Below are 21,324 nucleotides of genomic sequence, written 5' to 3'. Positions count from 1 at the left end.
ACAGAGGGCGCAGCAGGAGCGGTGACACCAGCCCGGTGTGAGAGAGACAGAGCCCCCAGGGGATGGATGGACACCCCGGCGCTGGAGCAGCTGGTGGGGATGAGGAGCCAAGGGCTGCTCCTGTGCACATCCCCTGGCCTGGGCTGTGTCCCCTCCCTTGGGGCTGGTGGCCTTTGGGGTTGGGACTGGCCTGGTAAGGGATGGAGGGGAGGACCTGGCTGCCAGCAGCTGCCTCGGCCACTCCTTGTGATTCTGAAAGGAGAAGAACTGAAGGCAGAGAACCTCGAGATACTGAAAGGAGGCAGAGGACATTTCCTGACATAATTTGGAGCATTAGAAAGCAGGCACTCCTTATCCCAGGGCTGGACACACGCAGGATATCTCCTCTGACCAAATATGTGCTGTGGAGCCTCACAGCAGGGTTTGTTCCACCATGGTCAGACAGGTTCATTACAAGGGGCTTCCTAGAGAACACTTTGCCTAGAACCAGTTTCCATGCCTCCATCCCTTCCTGGAAGGGATTTTTGATCCTAGAGATTTGTCTGCAGGGGTGTCTGCTGGTTCTTAGTGCCCCAATGCCGTGACCTTGCCTTGAACCTCTCTCAGGGCACTGCTGTTTCTTGTTACATAACTTTGCCACAAAAGTCACCATGTTCCAAAATGTTAATTTTTGAATCCAGAGGAGTTATTTATGCTGCTATAAAACTATAAATATAGCTTAATTATTTGAGGTTGACATCCTCACTAAAAGACAAATAAATCTGTAGTGTCACATCAGTGAACACCCAGCATTACATATTAGCACCCAAAAAGACAGTCAGATCTGAAAGTTCCATCAGAAGACTTGGCCATTTGTTGTAGCTTTGAGTTTTCCAAGAAAACCAACACCCTGAAAATAAATCTCCATTCAACACACACCATGTGCACTAAGCTCCCAAGACAACACAGCAACAACAGTGGTCAAGGGATTTGTCCTGATAGAGAAGAAACAAGTTTACATGAAATGTTTTAGGGATTGTCAGCAACCATCAGGTGTAAATCAATCACCTTGACAGCTCATCTGTCTCATTACCTGTTTCTCCAGTGGTTCCAGATGTGTTTAGCATCCTGTGTGTGTGACTTTTACACCCTTTTGTCTCATTTCCAGTTAGTCTTTAAGTTCTATTTTGCAACTTCCAGGGAACTGAAAATTTCTATTCTACACGTTGTCTGTCACTTGCCAGCCTCCACCCACCCTGGTGGAAAATGAGGCATGGTGGTGTCACAGACTGAAGAACTGGACACTCCTGTTAATCAGTTTTGTTAATCAGTGCATATTTAGGGCAGTTTTGTTAATCAGTGCGTGTTTAGGGCAGCTGAGCTGGTGTTTGTCCCCTGCACAGGGCAGGTGAAGGAGCCTGAGGAGCTGAGCTGGGCACTCGGATGGAGCTGTGCTGGGGGAGGCAGAGCAGGAATTGAGGTGTAACCCCCAAATTTCACCACACACAAGCATCAGGAGCAGCTGCTGCTCGTTCCCCAGGGCAGGACCCCACTCCTGTGCTCAACACCTCCCCAAACCTTACAGCACCCAGCGTGGGCCTGATGGGCTGACAAGGGTCAGAGGAGAGCCCTGATGGCCCTGGCACATTAAAAACCCAAATCCCAGGGCAGACAAAACAGCAACTGGGCCACTGGGGTGGCTGAACCCCAGCTGGCACCTGAGAACCACCCAGCCACCCACCTCCATGCCGTGGGAGGGGAGAGAATGAGAGGGGTAAATGTGAGACATCTCCCGGGTTGCCATAAAAACACTTTAATAATTGAAATAATAATAATAAATTGTAATGAAAAGGAAAATAACAAAGAAAAATCACTAAAACCCCAGACAGACAGAAATGCAATACAAATATTTCTTTATCATCAGCCCAAATATAAAACCCAACCCCATCCCAGCTACAATGAAGGAACAGAACTTTACCCCAACCCAAACCCCTGGCTGCCTCCCCCTGCACTGCTGCTGCTGCCCCCCAGTCTTTGTTTCCAGAGGTGCCTCTTGCTTGGAGAGGAGCCTGAGGCTGGGCTGGGTGTCACAGACACATTTTATGAAAAATCCTTTCCTTAGGATTCTTTCTCCTGAGAAGCTGAGAGGCCTCAGAATTGAAATGTAAACAATGGTTATCTGCTGCTGTGAAACGCAACAAGTGCAGCTTTGATTGGTCCATGTTGGTTGTTTTTAATTAATGGCCAACCACAGTCAGCTGGCTCGGACTCTCTGGTCAGTCACAAGATTTTATTATCATTCCATTCCTTTCTATCCCTTGCAAGCCTTCTGATGAAATCCTTTCTTCTATTCTTTTAGTATAGTTTTAATATGTCATTTTCTTTTAATACAATATATATATATATATATATATATAATGAAATAATAAATCAGCCTTCTGAAACATCGCTCAACATTCTCATCTCTTCCCTCGTCCTGAGACCCCTGTGAACGCCACCAGAGCTGGGGGCAAAAGCCTCCCCACCCAAAATAGAATTTAAAAAACAGCAATAAAAGTGAGACAAACCCCATTGAGGGGACAGTGACACACCTCCGTGTGCTGTGGCCGCGCTGGACGGCGGCAGGACCCAGCCAAGGGTTGATGCTCCAGGGTGGTGATGGTGGGAGCTGCCCTGGGCGGGCTCTAGGAGATGAAGCAGCTCCTCCTCCTCTTCCTCTTCCCCCGCGGGCGAGCAGCGGCTGTCAGGGGGATGTTCTGGAGCACGTCGTGCAGCGTGAACATGCTGAAGGAGATCTGCTCGTAGGGACTCCTCACGCCGTTCTCGTAGAGGCAGGCGAAGGCGGTGGCGGTGCCGCCGGCCGGGGGCGCGTCCCGCTGCGGCAGCTGCAGGCACGCCAGGTCCGAGTAGGCGCTCGGGCCCTCGTAGATGACCCAGGGCTCCGTCCAGCTCTCGGCGTCCCTGGGGAAGGTGCTCAGGTGGACGCCCATGTTCACCCGCGACATGGGGCTGGTGGGGTGCGAGTACAGGATCCACGTGGGCGCTTGGAAGAAGGGAGTGGGGCTGGGGCTGGCTGCGGAGTTCCCCCGCACCGAGGTGACACTGTGGGCATCACCGTGCTGCCCTGGGGTGGCACAGTGCTCATGGGGCTCACGGTGGCTGCCGGCGGGCAGCTCAGCATCTCCTGCCTGTTGCGTGGGTGGGCGCCCGCACCCACGGAGCGCCCCGGGGCGCAGCCGGCACCCCGAGCCCCGGGAGGGCACCCCGGTGTCCCGGGAGGCAGCGGGGACATACACGAGCGGTGCGGGGAAGCCGATGACGCTGCCGTGACAGCCGTGGGGCGGCTCCACGAGCCGCTGCACCAGCTGCCCCCCGTGGAACACGGCCCCGTCATCCGTGCTCAGCGCCTGCACCCTGAAGCCCAGCGGGCTGCGGGCGTTGCAGTAGAGCACGTTGGACCCGTCCTCCTCATCCACCGACACCAGCTGGCACTCGCCCGACTGCAGGTTGGGGATGAACTCGCCGAAGCGCCAGGCGCGGCCGTGGTCGTCGCTGTAGAAGGCGAAGGAGTGCGGGGTGGTCTTGCAGAGCTGCCCGAAGCACTGCTTGCAGTCGATGTGGTAGCTGTAGGCGGGCACCAGCAGCCGGCCCGAGCGCAGCTGGATGCCGTGCCCGGGGCCCAGCGCGAACGTCGCCCAGTCTGGGGAGAGGAGGGGGCATGGGGCGAAGGTGGGGTGGGGTAAAGAGCGACCGCCGCGGTGCCCCGCCATGCCCAGCGAGGGAGGGTCCCCGGGGCTTCCTCTCAAGTGGTGGAGTGGGAGGACAACAGAGCCCAGTGCTGCCTAGCTGTCCCCACACCTGCCTCTCCATCTTCTCCCCACTCCCAGTAACAGATATGGACACTCCCTCCATCCCTTCTCCAACCCCCTCTGCTTGAGTTCCTCCTCCACCTATTTGGAAGCTTGTGGGATTCCCATGTCAAAGTCACCCCCAGCCATGTCACTGGTGGCTCCAGGAGAGCAAAAGCCAAGGCCAGCCCCGTGCTGGCTGCTGTCCCCTTGTCACAGACATCTTTTATGAAAAATCCTCTCCTTAGGATTTTTCCTCCTGAGAAGCTGGGAGGCCTCAGGAACAAAATGTAAACAATGGTTATCTGCTGTTGTGGAATGCAACAGGTGCATCTGTGATTGGGCTCATGTGGTTGTTGCTAATTAATGGCCAATCACAGTCAGCTGGCTCAGACTCTCTGTCCAAGCCACAAGCCTTTGTTACCATTCCTTCTTTTTCTATTCTTAGCTAGCCTTGTGATGAAATCCTTTCTTCTATTCTTTTAGTATAGTTTTAATATAATATATATCATAAAATAATAAATCAAGCCTTCTGAAACATGGAGTTCAGACCCTCATCTCTTCCCTCATCCTCAGACCCCTGTGAACACCGTCACATCCCCTCTCCCCCAGCTGGGTACCTTTGATGGTGGCCCCGATGACCTGCTGTGTCAGGTCTGTGGCCGTGCTCCAGCTCAGGCCCTGGTCGGCGCTGGTGACACAGCACAGGCGGGTGACGTTCTGGCCGGTGACAATCTGGTAGGCTTCGGGCGTCCTGCCCAGCACCGTGATGAAGAAGAGGAAGAGGGTGCCCGTGAACTCGTCGTAGAGCGGGCAGGGGTTCATGGAGCGGTGGTGCTGCAGCGTGGCCGTCTCCAGCACACGCATGTCTTCCCACTGCCCACGGAGCAGGAGGAGGAGGAGACCACACACAGGGGTAAGGACCATCACAGACCATCCCTGTGGCTGCCCCATCCCTGAAGTGTTCCCAGCTGGGTTGGATTGTCGGAACCCAGGAAATTCCTTGGACTGCCCTGGAGGACTCGAGACCCTGACAGGGGGCTCAGAGACCTTGGCACAGAGCCCAAGACACCCGTGACTTTGATTTTGACCCATGGAGCAAATGACCACCTTTATATGAAGAATTACAAGTCAAGAGAGCTTAAGTCGAATAATAGTTAGTTTGTCATAATAGTTAGTTTGTCACAGGATGAAAAATAGATTTTTGAGATTTTTAGAATGAGGGCTTGGAGTGCCAAGATGGAGGAATTTGGGCATACCCTGTCCTTCTTCCTTCTTCTTCCTAGCCTCCATGTTCCAGGTGGTGCTGGCACTTTTAGATTGGTTTAAGGTAGAAACTCACTGTCTAACATAGGTGATAGGTATTGGGAAGTTATGGTAAATAATGTACATGTAGTTTTTAGTATAAAAAGATAACACCGCCTCTGAGATGGGCACTGTGCCTCAACCCGACCTGCCAGACATACCTCAGTGGGTCAGAGGAAGAACGCTATAGATAAGAAATAACAAACAACCTTGAGAACGAGAACAGAAGAATCCTGACTCCTTACAATTGCCAGGCTGGGAAAAAGAGACCTGTACATATCTCAGAGTCACTGTGACCAGCAGAGATTCTGAGACTGGATGGGCTTTGCAGCAACCTGGGATAATGAAGGTGTTCCTGCCCATGGCAGGGCCTGGAGTGAGATGGCCTTTGAGATCCCTTCCAACCAAAACCAACCCGTGGCCCTGTGATTCCACCCAGCCACGCTCTCCTCCCCGTGCGGCTGTGGCACACCATGCCATGGGGACATCCCCAGAGCCATCCTCCCTCCCCGTGTGGCTCTCTCCAGAGCCCGCTGTGGCACACCATGCCATGGGGACATCCCCGTTGTGTCCCCAGGCTGGCAGACCGTGTCCCACCTCCACGAAGGTGCCGTAGATGGAGCCGCGGCGCAGCACCAGCAGGTTGGCGTGGGCATCGTCGGCGCTGAGGCGCTCCTCGGCGAAGGCCAGCAGCTTGGCACCGCAGGGCAGGTAGAGCAGGGCGGGCACTCGGTACGTGACACCGCTGGACTCCCTCTCGAACAGCACGGTGCGCGCCGGGAAGTGCCGGGAGCCCATGGCAGCGGCTGCAGCACAGGGATGCGGGGGGATGATGGATGAAGGCGGGGGGAGAGGCTGATGATTTTTAAAAATTTTCTAAGCTTTCTAATATTAACATTCTTGTAGCGGACTTTCTCACACACTTTCTGTAAGTAACTCGTTGTTTTGCATTCTTTTATGGAGGAGGAGAAAGTTGATAGACTGGTGGTTTGTCCAGTGTCATTAGAGAGGCGGCACTGTCACCCTCCTATCCACTGTCACTCTTGGAAAGCTGTAAATGTTGGAGTCAGAATATATAAACTTCCCTTTTCCTTCACCCTGAGAGCAGCAGTGTGTGCTTGTGTTCTTTCGTGTCCCATAGCGACTGCTGGGCATGGCCAGGGGTGTGGGGCTGTCCTAGGAAGGGTTTGGGGTTTATTTGGTGGGCTGGGGTGGGGGCAGCCCCCCGGAGCAGGGATGGGGTGGAGAGGGGCTGAGTGTGCGCTGGCGAGTCACCACAGCTCAGAGGTGCCAGGGCATGGGGTACCAGCGAGGAGGCTGAGCTGGGAACCCCAAAATAAATGAAATAAATGAATTTGATCTTTAAGATGCCTGTCTGGGAAATCAAGGCCAGTGAGCAGAGAGCAGGGTGAGCCCTGCAGCTCCATGCACTGGGAGGGCAGAGCCCACAGAGGAGACCCCGGAGCAGCCCAGGCTCATGGTGACAGGGTCAGGGGGTGTTCCTGTGTCCCTGCTGCCTCCAGTGACACGGACCCAGCTGAGCCCCTGTTCCCGCTCCTCTGTGGGGGGATCCTGAGCTGCACAGCACGGACAGGGGGTCCCCAGCTGGGCTGTCCCTGTGGCACCGAGTGAGAGCTGTCCCCAAAGCCTTTCCTTCAGTGACAGGTCAGCTGTGCCCTGCTAACATATCCCCACATTTCCCTGGAGATTATCACCACAGAAGGAGATGGCCTCCAGCCCAGGCTCAGCTGGAGCTGTCACCTGTGGCTTCATCAGGAGCTTTTGCTGATTCAATCCCCCCGAGAAAGCGATGTCACTCACCGTGTCCCGCTCAGCTGCGTGTCCCCTCTGTGTCCCACCATGGAGTGACGCTGGCTCTGGGCAGAGCTGTGCCCTCCCTGCTCGGCCCCCCTGTCCCGCAGGGTCCCCCCTCCGCTGGTCACGGGGTCCCCGCTTGAATCCCTGACTCAGCAGCGGCGCACAAAGGAGCCCTTATGGCCGGAGCGGGGCCCGAGGCTGCCCAGACACCCTGCCCGGAGCCCCGAGGGGAAGCGAGGGCAGCCATGGCATCTCCTGCCTCAGTTTCCCTCTCCTGCAGGCTGGGAGAGGCCAGACAGGGGCTCCAGCCCATGATCACCACAGTGCACCCCACTGTGAGCTCCCCAGCCCGGGAGCTGTGGGACAGAGGGTCCCAGCCCTCCCAGGACCCCCAATCTTCCGTGGATCCCCAGCCCTCCCAACTTTTCCATCATCCCCAGCACCACAGAACCCACAAACTTCCCAGGAACCTCAGCCCTCCCAGGATCCCCATCCTTCTGTGGAGCCACAGCCCTCCCAGGACCCCCAATCCTCCCAGGATCCCCAGCTCTCCCAGCCTTTCCAGGATCCCCAGCCCTCCCAGGACCCCCAGCCTTCCATGAATCCCCAACCCTCCCAGCCTTTCCAGGATGCCCAGCACCACAGAATCCACAAATTTTCCAGGAACCCCAGCCCTCCCAGGACCCCCAACCTTCCATGGATCCTCAGCCCTCCCAGGACCCCCAATCTTCCCAGGATCCCCAGCCCTCCCAGCCTTTCCAGGATCCCCAGCCCTCCCAGGACCCCCAGCCTTCTGTGGACCCCCAGCCCTCCCAGCCTTTCCAGGATCCTCAGCCCTCTCAGGACCCCCAGCACCACAGAATCCACGAACCTCACAGGATCCCCAGACTTCCCAGACCTGGACACAGATCGGCTACTCAGAAACCATTTTTATACCTATATTCCAATATTCCATCTCTGTGATCAGTTTAGCCAAAAGGGTTTGACAAAATTCATATCAAAACCACGGATCAGGAGCTCCAAGGGGAAAGCTGAGGTGGAGGCTGCAGAACTGCTCAGGAATGGCCCAGGGTGACCAAGTGTGGCTCCTGCAGCTCCACCTGGCTGCTACAGAAGCCTCGGGTTAATTTTAGTGAGGCAAAGTGCTGTTAATCTGGGTTGTTCCTGCTGGGCTGGTTCACCCCTGCCTCAGCAGCTGCTGAACACAGCTGAGGAAAATCCTGGCTCTGCTTCTCACCCCTGTCCCCCTGACAGCATCACCTTCCCAGCTGGGGCTGCTGCCCCACAGCTTCATCCCCAAGGCAAACCTGGACCCCAGACCCACCCTCCCCACCCTGCCCTGCTGCCAGGAAGGTCTTTGAGGATGGCAGCACCAAGCCCAATGGATTTGGTGTCACTGTCACCTGCTCCCAACACATTTGTCAGTGCCAGATTACACTGATAAAACCCCAGTGTCTTAAAGCTGGGCCAGCATCTCCTCCTGCTCAGGGCAGCAGCAGGGAGCTGGATGCACCAGTGTGCCCAAAGCTGTGCCTCACTCCACCCCCTCCTAATCTGTGCTGCAGAGTTTGGCCAACACAGCAATTTTTCAGAGCCCCAAAAAGTGTCTGTTTTGCCCAAAAAGGGCTTTGGGGATGCTGCACCCAAAGGAGCATCCATGCCCAGGCACCCTTGCCTGAGAATGAGGGGCAAAACCACAAAAGCTCCTCTCAGGGAAGCACTGAGCTCTCCCACAGGGGACAGAGGCACATGTGGTGACACCTGTGAGAGGCACAGCTTACCTGCCTGGGCAAGGGACAGCCTGCCTGGCTTTGGGGAGATGCCTGGCACTGCCACAGCAAAGGCAGCTCCAGCAGAGTGTGGCGGTTTGTCCTTAGTGAGCGTGGATGCTGCTGGATGGGACAGCCCCCATCTCCCCTGTGTCCCCTTGTCACAGCCCCCACCTCCCCTGTGTCCCTTTGTCACAGCCACCACCTCCCCTGTGTCCCCTTGTCACAGCCACCACCTCCCCTGTGTCCCTTTGTCACAGCCCCCTCACTTCCCTCCCCTAAACCCTCCAAAGTCAGGACCTGCTCCAGCGAGCTGTGACCAGACTGGTGCAGCGGTGGATATCAAATAAAACCAAATGAAGGCAAATGATCATGCTCCTGATTAATGATTAAGAGGCTGGAATGTCTAGGCCAGCTGCAGCCAGCCGGGCTCCCTCCAGGCAGGAGCAGCCAGGTGGGATCACCCAGCAACTGGACAATGCAAAGCCTTTGGCTCAAGGTCCCCAAAATGAGACCAACCACCAACTTGGTGTCTCTCAACAAAGCCCCCAGTGCCTCCCCCTCATGCACAAGGGTCCTGTGGGGCAGTTCCATGTCAGACAAGGGGGGATGCAAAGCCCTGGGAAGCCACAGTGGGTTGGCACACGTCCTAGTTGGACCCTGTAAGCTGCTTCTTCTCCTGGACACTGGTCCACAGCAATGGCAACCCCACATCTTTCCTCTTCTTGTGAGGGTGTTGGACAGCATAAAGGTAGGAGGTGTACTGGAGCTCTGGAATGACCATTTTCTGGCAGGTTCTCAGAGTTGTGTTGTCCAAGTCTTGTTTGAGGTTGTAGCCCAGGATGTTTGCAGCCCCTGACTGGAAAGGCAGGAGAGCTTTATTCTTGATGTGGTCCTTCCTCACTGCCTCCTGCTCTGACAGACAAGTCTCCATGAGCTCCCTCTGTCTGCTCCGCAGGTGATCCACCTCCTTTTCCAGCACCTCCAGCCCTATGGTCTCCTTAATCCTCCTCCAGAAGCTCTGGTTGAAGTGCAGGTAGAGCTTCCAGTCCAGCGAGCACCAGGCTTTTATCTGCTCCTCACTTTCCGGAGTCAGCGTCTGGATGGTGTCCTGGCTCCTGGCATTGAGCTTGAAGTAAATCACATCATCCAGGTCCCAGCACAAAGTGTGCTTCAGGAGGATCATGGACTCATCAAAGTAGTCTGCTATCAGGATGAGGTGGAAGTTGTGCTCGATCTGCTCCAGGACAGCCTGGGTGTAGTTGGTGTCATCGTCGGCGTTGTTGTTGTAGCCGAAGTCAAACCACATGATGTTCCTGGCATAGATGTTCTTACTGTGATCTGCTGGCTGGTAATACCTCGTGGGTGACTCCAGGAATGCGTTCACGTCCTTGGAGCTCCTGAAGGCAGGCACATAGTCCTTGTAGTAGATGTAGGAAGACTCCAGCAGAGGGATGGGGTTCCTCAGGATGGAGAAGTAGAAGGTGTTGTCTGCCATCACCTTTCTCACCTGTTTGTGGGAGGAAGAAGAGGTTAGTCTGTCACAGACACATTTTATGAAAAATCCTTTCACCCAGGATTTTTTCTCCTGAGAAGCTGAGAGGCCTCAGAAGAAAAGAAAAACAATCTGCTGCTGTGTGGAATGCAACAGGTGCATCTTTGATAGGTCACATGTGGTTGTTTTTAATTAATGGCAAATCACAGTCCAGCTGTCTCAGACTCTCTGGTCAGTCACAAGATTTTATTTTCATTCCATTCTTTTCTATTCTTTGCAAGCCTTCTGATGAAATCCCTTCTTCTATTCTTTCAATACAGTTTTAATATATAATTTTCTTATAATATATATCATAAAATAATAAATCAGCCTTCTGAATCATGGAGTCAAGATTCTCATCTCTTCCCTCATCCTGGGACCCCTGTGAACACCATCACAGTTAGTCCTGTCCCAACCAAGTTTCTCCTCAGGTGTCGTGGCTCTTTCTTACCTCCAAGGGGTTAAACCTCAGGTGATTGCACATGATGTTGTAATTTTGGCCTATGGTTTCAAAGCCCTCCACAAAGTGGGCCATGAAAGTGCTTGGGTAGCCCAGGTGGACGAGCTGGTCAGCAGGGAGGGCCACAGTGAGGTTGTGCCTCTCTGCAAACCTGAACATGATGTTGAGCACGGTGCTGCTGGCAGTCTTGTGGGTTTTGAGGAACATGACGTTTGTCTTGGCACGGCACGGCGTGGGAGGGACCAGCAGCTCCTCGTGGCTCTTTGAGATCCTGCAGGAAGGTGATAGGAGGGGCAAAGAGGCTCTCTGGAGCTGCACCCCATGTCTGAGAGCTGGCAAAGCCAAACCAGCTGCTCCTCTGACCCCACAGCTGCCGCTGGTCCGAGGCCGCACCCAAATCAGCCACAACCCTCCAGTGCAGATGTTTTCCCCCTCCAGTTTTCCCCCTCTCCAGATTGTCACTTACCAAAGACTTCAGCTCAATCCCCTCCCCGACCCAGCTGATTTTGTCCCAGAGAGGCTGAGCTTTGGCTAATTCCATTCCTTCCCCAAACCAGGACCTGGTTTTGAGCCACCCCCCCTTTCAACATCAGCCCAAGGCCTCATGAGAAATAAATCAGGTGTCAGAGGCCACGTCCTGGCTGCTCCAGGTACAGGAAACTGCAACCTTGCTTCTGCCTCCCTTACCTGTAACTCTTACTCCTCATATGCAAGAATCCAGAGAGGCAGGAAAGCCCCAGGCAGAAGCTGAAAATGATGAGACATCTGGCATGCCTGGAAATACAGAGTTTCAGTGGATTTTTATCCAATAGTTCTTTCCCACACAGCCACATTTTGCGTCTTGCCCTCACGAATGTGATCACAGTATGATATTTCAAAGGGCAGCCACCTTTGGACCCTGAGCAGGTGTTAGAGGCAAGGCAGTGAGAAACTGCACTCTGACTATTACCCTGCTCATTTGGCTTTTTGGCAAGACACAGGCAGAGCCTGAGCTCTTCCCACAGCCTCCTGCTCTGCTTGGCTGCCTTTTGTTTTGCTTTTCTTTTGGTTTTCTGGGGCTTTAGAGCTCATTCACTATTCAAACTCCTAGATTATTCACCAGAAAACGAGCCCTTTGTAGGGGTATAAAGACTTCCCTGGTGAGAAACCTGAGCAGCTCCTGTCATCACATCACTCCAGAAGATGGGGATTGGGAAAAAACCACTAAACTGAGGGGAAAAAAAATCCACCAAACTGAGGTTGTCTTGCAATATAAATACAATTTTTCAAGACAGGAAGTCAAATAACCCAACAGCACCTGTAATGGATTTATTACACCCCAGTTTGAAGTGGGGGATAATGATGAGGGAGGAGTCTTTTCCAGCAATAATTAAGCAACCTGAGAGACAAGGATTGATCAAGGGTTCCTTGCACATTGCAGGGGGGTGGAATGGGCAGGTCTTTAATGCCTTTTCCAATTCAAACAATCCTATGGTTCGATGATCATCACCATAGTACTCCAGCTGGGACACAGAGGGGATCTGTTGAAGGTTTGATGCCCACCTAAAAGGAATTTTTCACCACCAAGTTTGATCTGACTTCTCTCACCCTGGAAGGTTTTTTAGCTCTGTGTGAATGCCTTATTTGCAGACATGGCCAAAATGCAGCAGGTCTGGCTCAGGCTTTACACTGCTTTGAGAGGATATAATCCAAATTTCCAGCATGGTGTGGTCACACTTGTGGTTTCCCACTCTCCAAAGGGAGCAAACAAGCCTTCAAACCTTCCTGCAAAAACCCTTCCCAAAGCCAGGGAAGACCCTCAGCCATAGTTCTACCAACCCCTGACAGGAATTTGCAGCACAGCTTCTGCACGAAGACTTTCAAGACAGACCTGCAGGCAAGATTTCATCAGGATTTCCTTATCTTTTGGCCCCAGGCCTGTGAGGGGGATGACAGTGGGACAATCCCCTGACCCTGGAGATGAGGTGGGAGAAGAAAGGCAGAGGAGCCCATGGGCAGTGAGCAGGCTTCATGCAAACCCCACACCAATCTTCCTTCTTGGTCTTTCATTTAAACTGAGGCTGCTTCATATCTGGTGGTTTTCCAAAGCACATCACCCTGCCTGCATGCCTGGAGGTCTTTCCTAAGCTGACATCCTCCTGCTGCACCTTTTCTGTCCAGTTTAATGGTGCAGTAAGAGCCCATTTATTAATTTAGGTAATGTCCCCCAAATGGCAACTCTGAACGATGATTTATGGGGCAAACAAATCACATACACCCGAAATCACCCTGAGGACAGATCCAGATCACAATATGCTCTAGAAGACCCAGAGCATAGGTCCCCCTTCTTGTTCCTTTGGCTCAAGCTGAAAATAACAGACATCTGCATCAAACTAACAAGGTTCTTTTAAATTCAAAGACCTGGAACACAGGCACAAAATACTAATGGCAAAATCCCTTCTGCTGCAGGAAGACAGGCTCTGTAGACCTCTGCACCTTATCACCTCAAGGCATCCCTCAATATTTTAGAGTTATTTACTTAAATAAAGGATTACACAGTGCCATTCTGCCTCCAAATATTCACATACATTCAGCACACACTCCAGCCTAACTGAATGCTCCCAGAGACCCATTTTGTCTGGACATGCCCCACACCAAACAACAGCTAGATTTTGTCCCTGGAGACACAGGGAGGAATGAAGGTTTGAATTATCTAGGCCAAAACTATTTTCTCCTGGAATGGTGAGTTTTAAGGAGCAAGAGTGACTGATCTCTGCAGGACATGGTCCATGCAGGTGCCAATCCTCACACAGAAATGGCAGGCTCCTTGTCCCAGGGGTGACAAACACTGCACTATCATGGCATGGTGCTTGTTCCTGGGATGGATGGATGGATGGATGGATGGATGGATGGATGGATGGATTGGATGGATGGATTGGATGGATTGGATGGATTGGATGGATGGATGGATGGAAGGATGGATATCTGCCTTCATGTCACCATGATATTTTCTGAAAAATCTTCTTTGCCCAGGATTCTTCTCCTGGGAAGCTGGGAAGCTTCAGCATCTCCCTGTTTTTCTGCTTTGAAATGTGATTTGGAGAATTGCTTACCCAGGAAGTGAAATTGTTTTAATTTAATGACCAATCATGGTCCAGGTGTCAGACTCTCTGGTCAGTCATGGGTTTTTATTATTCATTCTTTTATAGCCTCTTGATGTATACTTTTTCTTTCTTTAGTATAATTTTAGTATAGCATAATATAATATAATATAATATAATATAATATAATATAATATAATAATCAGCCTTCTGAGAACTTGGGAGTCAGATTCTCATCTCTCACCTCATCCTGGGGACCTCACAACTCCACACCACCTTCCAGCCCAGGGAACAAGCAGGGAGTGGTGACATGGAGGGGGCTCTGCTGCTCCTCAACCCAGCAAAGGTGGGCAAGGAAGGTGTCCAGAGGAAGAGGCAAGGGCAGGGATGCAGGAGATCCCAGGGAGCAGTGTGGGAAATGGAGACCCTGGGGATGAGAGAAGGGCTGCAGGTACACAGGGTGCAGGTCAGTGCACTCATGGAGTCCCGTCCCCATCACCCCCTGGGCTTGGCCACCCACAGTTGCACTGTCACGGCTGTCACTGGCTCCAGGGTGACATCCCCACACACACTGGGGGAATGGGGGGCTGAATAAACAAATCTCCCACACAGCAAATTGATGGCACCTTTCTCTTGCAACAAGCCTCCATCATTTCTGCACATCTTGTGCTTGGGAACAAATGAGCTCCTGAAATGTTTCAGGGTTTTTACTGACAGAAAGGGTGTAGGATCTTCACCTGGAGCATACACAGTGTTTTGAACACAGAGTGACTGCTCTCCCAGAAAACAGCTCAGGGCCAGTGTGGGATTTGCTACCAGACCTGCTTCCAGTGCTCATTCCAGAATAAGACATGACAACTGTTTGAAATTCTGCAGAGAATGATTACATCTCATGCTCTCTGTGCTTCAAATGCATGCAATGGAAATTATGAGAATATCAAGAAGCATTTGGAAAATGCTCTCATGCACTTGGTGTGTGGTATTTGGGGTTGTCCTTTGCAGGACCAGGAGTTGCACTCAATGGTCCCTGTGGATCCCTTCCAGGTCAGAATATTCTGATTCTCTGTCTGCAAACCTGCACTGGGTATTAACCCCAGCTTGGCCCCCACCATCCTGGAACATTTCTGTGAGAGCCTTAAGCTGTGTTCCCTTAGTGTCACACCCCCTTTGTCACAACATTGCAAGTGTCTGACCTGCACAGCATCATGGAATTGTTTAGGTTGTGAAATACCTCTAAGATCTGGTGCAGAAAAGTTCAGGAGAGAAAGCCCAAATCTGAATGCTGTGCTGAAGTTACCTGAATGAGCCTGGAAAACCTTTGAGCAGCACATGGGAGACACAAAATTCTAAGAAGCCAAAAAACCCACGGAGCACTTGGCGCCAGAGGTTCCACCTGCCTTTCCAGCCTCTGTTGTGTTTTTTTTCCTTCTGGCAAGAAAACATGGAAATCTACCTCTCTTACACAAAATCTACCTCTCTTAGAGGTGCAGCTATAGATGCTTTAAGGCCTGTGACCCCCTTCTTGTTCCTTTGGCTCAAGCCAAAAATAACAGACATCTGCATCAAACTAAAAAAGTTCTTTTAAATTGGAAGACCTGGAACACAGGCAAGAAATACTGATGGCAAAATGAATCCCTTCCCTGGAGCAAATTGTAACTAACTCTATAGTTATTTACAACTCCCAGGGATGTCTGGAAGCAGACCTTCCTGCAAAGCAAGTTTTAGTTGGGCACCCCCAGCCCTGAGCACCCTCTGCCCTTACCTTGGAGTGCACCCAGGGCTTTTCATGCTGCTGCAGGCTGGGAGATCTCTCCCTTGCAAACTGACTCCAGTGCCTGTTTGTCTCCTCTGGCTCTCAGTGGCCAAGTCTCTATTTCTAGCATCTGCTCCCTGCTATAAATGGCTGGGATAGGTGAGGATGAAGGAGTGGCTAGGCGTTCCCAGAAGGGCGTGGGAGTTAATTAATAAGCCATGAAAAGTGCTGGTATCCAGGACATCAGCAGGGCTATAAAACAGCTGCCTCGGGACACGGGCGTTTGCAGCGGCTTTGCTGGGAAGGAAAGGCTGAACTGGGATTCCTTACAGGGAATCCTGGCTGCAGGAGGGAGGCTCACAGGGGCTGCTGAAGGGCACTGGACCTTTGTCACCCTGCACCAGGGGACACGGTCAGTGCCTGCTGTCCCTTTTGTCTGCTTCTTGCTCGGTGGGTAAGGACAGGAATTCCCTGCCAGATGTATTTGGCAAGAGCAAATTAGGGACAACAGCAAAACAGGAATGGTGTTCACCTATGGAAAATTCCTCTTAAAACATTAGACTTCAAATTTTGGGTAAAAAGGCAATTATTGTAGCTGGAGGTTAAGAGCTTAATAGACTTGGGATATCCAGGCCTTGGGAGGGAGAAATTTTGCCCCTAAAGGGGCATTATTTTATGCTTAAACTTTAAATTATTAACAACTGTTACAATTGGTATTATGCAGGAATTTTAGATTCCACTGAGGCTGCTGTACACCAGGACTCCACAAACTGGGTTTGATGGTTGCAGTTTGCCCTGGGAGAGCAGAATCTGTCCTGCAGGTCTGGAGGTGTCATCTCCCTGCTCCCCATCCTGGGATGAAGCCAATGCTCTCCTCATTTGGGCAACTAAAAGTGCACCCACACCTCCCAGCCTGGATTAGGGGGCACTGAGCTGTTACTTTGGTCTTTTACAGCCATGCTGAGTTCCATGCACCTCCTGGTGGTGCCCTGTCCCTCCCCTCACACAGTGCCACCTTTCTAACCCTTGTGTGCTGCTGGCCCCTCACCAACAGCCAAACCCTCAGCACTCCAGCATCCTTCACCTACACTGCTGCATTTCCAGAGCACACAAACACACAGCAGCATTTCTTTTTAAATCACAGCTCCCCCAGACCAGCCCCAGTGCTTACCAAGATGCAGAGATTAGCAAGGTGTAGGGTTGCTTTCCTTGAGTTTCTTGGTAGAAGCTGAGTCAATGTGCTCTTTTATGGAGAATTTCTAGGGTTACTCCTGGCACAGCCCCAGCTGCTGCTGGCAGCGGGGGCAGGTTTCACCGACCTCTTTCTCCTGTTACATTACACACGTCAGCTCTGCCATTTCTTGCTACCAGGAGCTGGTAGAGCCCACAGATCACAAAAGCCCATTTTTTACACTTTTACAATTGATTCATTGCTCTCTCCTGGGGTGTCGTGCACAAATTGTCAGCTTTGGTTACACCAAAAAAAAAAAAATTATGCCGGGCATGAATACTTGTCCTGATGTGGAGGTGGGCTGGGGCAGGGAAGGGCAGCCAGGTGACACAGAATTGGTGAGCTGGGGTGGGATTCATCACTCCATCCTGCTCTGCTTCCTGTTGGGGTCAGGCCCTGGGGGAGTCAGCCCTTGCAGCAGGATGCGGACAATCAGAAGGTGGAAATGCAATGTGAAAAATGCATGTAATTTTTATTGGCTTTTTGCAAATATTAAAATTAATATTATATGTGTTGTGTTAGAAAGCAATGCTGTATTAATCCTCTTAAGTAGTGTGTTAAATATAGTTTTAGGTTACAACAAAATGTTAAAATAGAAACTATGCTATGTAGGATACTTTTTCTAAAGAAGGGCTTGCACTGAGATAGCAGCCACAGGACACCTGGATCTTTCAGGGAAAAAGAATTTATTGCCCTCTTATCAGAAGAAATGAACTTCTTCCTGCCACCAAGGCGCTGTCAGGATTCAGAGGAAGAAGCTGGCACTGACCAGACAGAATCCTGTGTTTGAATGGAATTTATGCATCATGTCTGAGGTGTATGAATATGCAACAGGCTGTGCTTTTAAGGGTTAATCCTCTGTTAACGTGGGTCCTTTTTCGGGCTTATTTTGCCCAGAAAAAGTCATCCGGACGTCCATAACTCTTTGTATTTATTGTCTCATATTGTCCTAATTCAATTTGCCCAAATTATTATTACTCTAATTGTATTACTATTAAACTTTTAAAATTTTAAAAACAAGTGATTGGCGTTTTTCACATGCAAAAACTCGCCGGTTGTGAAAAGGGCAGCTTAACAGGTAAAGCAAAACCTGCACAAACAAGCGAATCGAAAGGAATTCATTCCCTGCCTCCTGCCGCAGGTGGGTGTTCAGGCACGCCAGGAGAGCCGGGCTCCATCACGCGTAAAGGTGATTTGGGAACACCCCCTTGGTCCCTCCTTCCTCCCCGGTTTTATTGTGAGCGCCGCCTCCTCCGGTGTGAGAGAGCGCTGTGCTCGGCCCGGTCAGCTGTGCCCCCTGCCAGCCCCACGCTGGGGAGGAGCAGAACAGACCTTGGTGTTGTGTAAGCAGCACTCAGCAACAGCTACATCATTCCTGTGCTTCCATCGCTGATCCAAACACAGATCCAGACCAGCCGCTGTCGAGAAAATTAACTCTATCCCAGCCATAATCCTGTACACACAAAGACAAAACCAGTAGAGGCAGCCAAGAGGACCACTGGTTCTAAGTGCAGAGCATTCACAGCATTCTAGTATTTAAGTCTGTCTCAGAAAAATTAGGGTTTTGGACAAGAAATGCCTGTCACAATGATTCTTTTTAAAAATACACATAGACACACCCTGTCTCTCCCTGCTATAAACAACAGTGACCATTATGTGAAAGCATCACTGAGAACCCAGAATAAGGTTTAGGAAAGATAAAATAACCCTACACTCACTCGTCCCTTGTATTCCCCCAGGAACTGTTCTATTGTTCAGTGAAACAGTAACACTTACATGGAGCTTTAGGATCTTCAAGTGTAAGGAAGATGTTAAATGGAGCTGTGCCAGAACTTCCCTGGCCACAGCCAAGGGTTGTGTGTGTCCCTCCTGAGCACCCTCTCTGTACACAGCTGAAAAAGAGAACTATGGAAAGTTCCACTTCCCTTTCTCTTTTTCCCTCTGAAAAGAGCCTTTCATGTGGAAAGTCTGTATTTTACACAGTGATGGTCAGTAGTTTAGGGGGGGGGGAAAAGAAAGAATGGTGTAGGAAAAGGGCAGAAAATGTAAACAGCTTGATTCAGAGCGAGCTAGCAGCATCAGGCTATCCTGGCAGAAAGCAAACCCTGGAGATTTCTTTTCCAAGGACATCTTGGACTTCCCATGGCTTTTCATCACCCACACCCAAGCAGCACAGGCTGACTGTGTTGCACAGGCTGTCTTCTCTTTTCACAGAGCCACAGAATTCCAGAACCATTTGGGTTGGGAGAGACCTCTAAGACCTTTGAGCTCAGCCTGTGGCCAATCCCCACCTTGTCACCAGCCCAGAGCACTGAGTACCACATCCAGGTATTCCCCTGGGCAGCCCCTACCAGTGCCTGACCTCTGTTTTCATGATAAAATTCTTCCTCTTTGCAAATGATGGCATTGTTCACTTTGCTTCAGCCCAGAAGAGGACAATCAGCTCCTCTCTGACTGGTCCTGAAGGATGGAGAGGTGGGGAGTGTCCCATAATTCAGAGAATGGGTTGAACGGCCAAGAGTGGAGAGCAGGACTAGGTACTGGCAGGCCATGGAATATATGGAGGTATTTCTGTCAAAAGCATCCATGTGGCCAAGCTGAGAGAGATGTGATCTTAGAACTGTATTGAGAAAGGCATTGCAACACATTGCTGAACACAAGCCAGCATCCTTAGTGCAGTCTGACAGCGTGCAGCCTTGTAGAGATTGTGTTCTGCCTTAAAACAGAAGAAAACACTCTTTAGGATGGTTTTTCTTTGAAGAACAAGGCTCTGGATGGAACATTTATTTTACTGCTCTGTGGAACAGCCAATATCACAAAAAGCAGGTAGTGGAGAAGATGGCTACTGCATGAGATACCACCTTCCCTTCCCTACTCTCATGGCATCCAGTAAGGCTTTCCAAACCAGTACACCTGAGTAAAATCCACCAATGGGCTCCCTCTGAGCACAGCCTGAGCCAGCTTGTTACCTGTCCCACAGCTCACCCAGGCAGTCCAGGGGAGTCACAGAATCACAGGATGGTTTAGGTAGGAAGCTCACCCTGTTCCAACCCCCCTGCCATGGGCAGGGGACACCTTCCATTAGGCCAGGCCACTCAAATCCCTGTCCAGCCTGGAGAGGATTTGTGGGAAGGAGCATAACAGGCTTTGCTGACATCCACTGCTCTGCCCATGTTGACAGAAAACATCCTTTCGTTGTAAAATATTATCAGCTTAGTGAGACTATTTACCTTTGGAAAATGCCCTGGCTCTTTCTCATCACCACCTGCTTCATTTGGATACAAGCTTAGGAGTGACCTTAGGTTAGGAGTGACACGTATCAGTAAATAAGGATATAATTAACAAACACCAAGTAAGCCAGGAGGTGAATGACTCACTGCCTCTGTGGCAGAAAGGTGACTGTGGTTTTGTACAACAAACCATAAATTACAAAACAGACACTGTAGCAAATAAAACCAAACCCCAAAACCAACAAACCCCTTCATGTTAGAATAGAACAGTTCAGCTGGAAGGAACTTAGGACAATCATCTGGTCCAACTGCTTGACCAGTTCAGGGCTGCCCTAAAGTTACACCACTGCTCAAATGCCTCTTGAACACTGACAGTCTGGGGCATCAACCATGGTGCAGTATTTCATTATTTGCTGTATAAATGTCCAGCCTGAACCTCCCTGGCCCTGCTTTGAGAGCAGCATTCCCATGAGATCAGCACTTCCCTCTCCATGCCCCCTCCTCAGGAAGCTGCAGAGGGGATGAGGCTGTCCCTCAGCCTCCTTCTCTCAAAGCAGACAAACCCAGAGCCCTCAGCCTCCTTCTCTCCAAATCAGACAAACCCAGAGCCCTCAGCCTCCTTCTCTCCAAATCAGACAAACCCAGAGCCCTCAGCCTCCTTCTCTCTAAATCAGACCAACCCAGAGCCCTCAGCCTCCTTCTCTCAAATCAGACCAACCCAGAGCCCTCAGCCTCCTTCTCTCTAAATCAGACCAACCCAGAGCCCTCAGCCTCCTTCTCTCAAATCAGACCAACCCAGAGCCCTCAGCCTCCTCTCAAATCAGACCAACCCAGAGCCCTCAGCCTCCTTCTCTCTAAATCAGACCAACCCAGAGCCCTCAGCCTCCTTCTCTCTAAATCAGACAAACCCAGAGCCCTCAGCCTCCTTCTCTCTAAATCAGACCAACCCAGAGCCCTCAGCCCCCTCCCAGGTCACACCTCCCAGCCTGGTTCTCCTCCTCTGGGCACACTCAAGCCCGTTCTCCCATCTCTGACCCTGGAGCTCTCTGGGTGAGGCTGCCCAGAGCTGAGCACAGCCAGGCCATGCCCTCTCCTGTGTCGGTGTCCCCAGGATGCCACCTGCCCTCCTGGCCATGGTTCCTGCTCAGCTGCTGCCCCAGCACCCCCAGACCCTTCCAGGGCTGCTCCCCAGCCTCTCCTCTCCCAGCTCAGCCTCGTGCTCAGCCTTGCTCCCCCCTGAGTGCAGAACCCACACTTGGACTCAGCAATTCTGTGCAGAGCCCTCTGCAAGGCCTCTCATCCCAGCACAGAGTCACA

The 21,324-nt window shown here is 51.5% G+C and overlaps 2 protein-coding genes across 2 annotated transcripts; both read right to left on the bottom strand.

The window, feature by feature from the left end:
- Nucleotides 1-2,663: 2,663 nt before the first annotated feature.
- NEU4 (neuraminidase 4) lies at nucleotides 2,664-5,930 on the bottom strand. The gene is made up of 5 exons (XM_058812504.1): nucleotides 5,720-5,930; nucleotides 5,626-5,649; nucleotides 4,448-4,678; nucleotides 3,193-3,679; nucleotides 2,664-3,081 (listed from the first exon to the last, which is right to left on the bottom strand). Exons 1-5 carry the CDS (start codon nucleotides 5,928-5,930, stop codon nucleotides 2,664-2,666), a joined length of 1,371 nt encoding a protein of 456 aa, XP_058668487.1.
- A 3,222-nt stretch (nucleotides 5,931-9,152) lies between these two features.
- GAL3ST2 (galactose-3-O-sulfotransferase 2) lies at nucleotides 9,153-11,546 on the bottom strand. The gene is made up of 3 exons (XM_058812528.1): nucleotides 11,401-11,546; nucleotides 10,705-10,984; nucleotides 9,153-10,229 (listed from the first exon to the last, which is right to left on the bottom strand). The coding sequence occupies exons 1-3, from the start codon at nucleotides 11,544-11,546 to the stop codon at nucleotides 9,369-9,371; spliced, it is 1,287 nt and encodes a 428-aa protein (XP_058668511.1). The 3' UTR covers nucleotides 9,153-9,368.
- Nucleotides 11,547-21,324: the final 9,778 nt, after the last annotated feature.

Source organism: Ammospiza caudacuta, chromosome 11 (genome assembly GCF_027887145.1).
Source record: "Ammospiza caudacuta isolate bAmmCau1 chromosome 11, bAmmCau1.pri, whole genome shotgun sequence".
In the NCBI taxonomy this organism is placed as follows: Eukaryota; Metazoa; Chordata; class Aves; order Passeriformes; family Passerellidae; genus Ammospiza; species Ammospiza caudacuta.
Note: the sequence above shows the minus strand (reverse complement) of the source record. Positions and strands in the feature narration are given on the sequence as shown.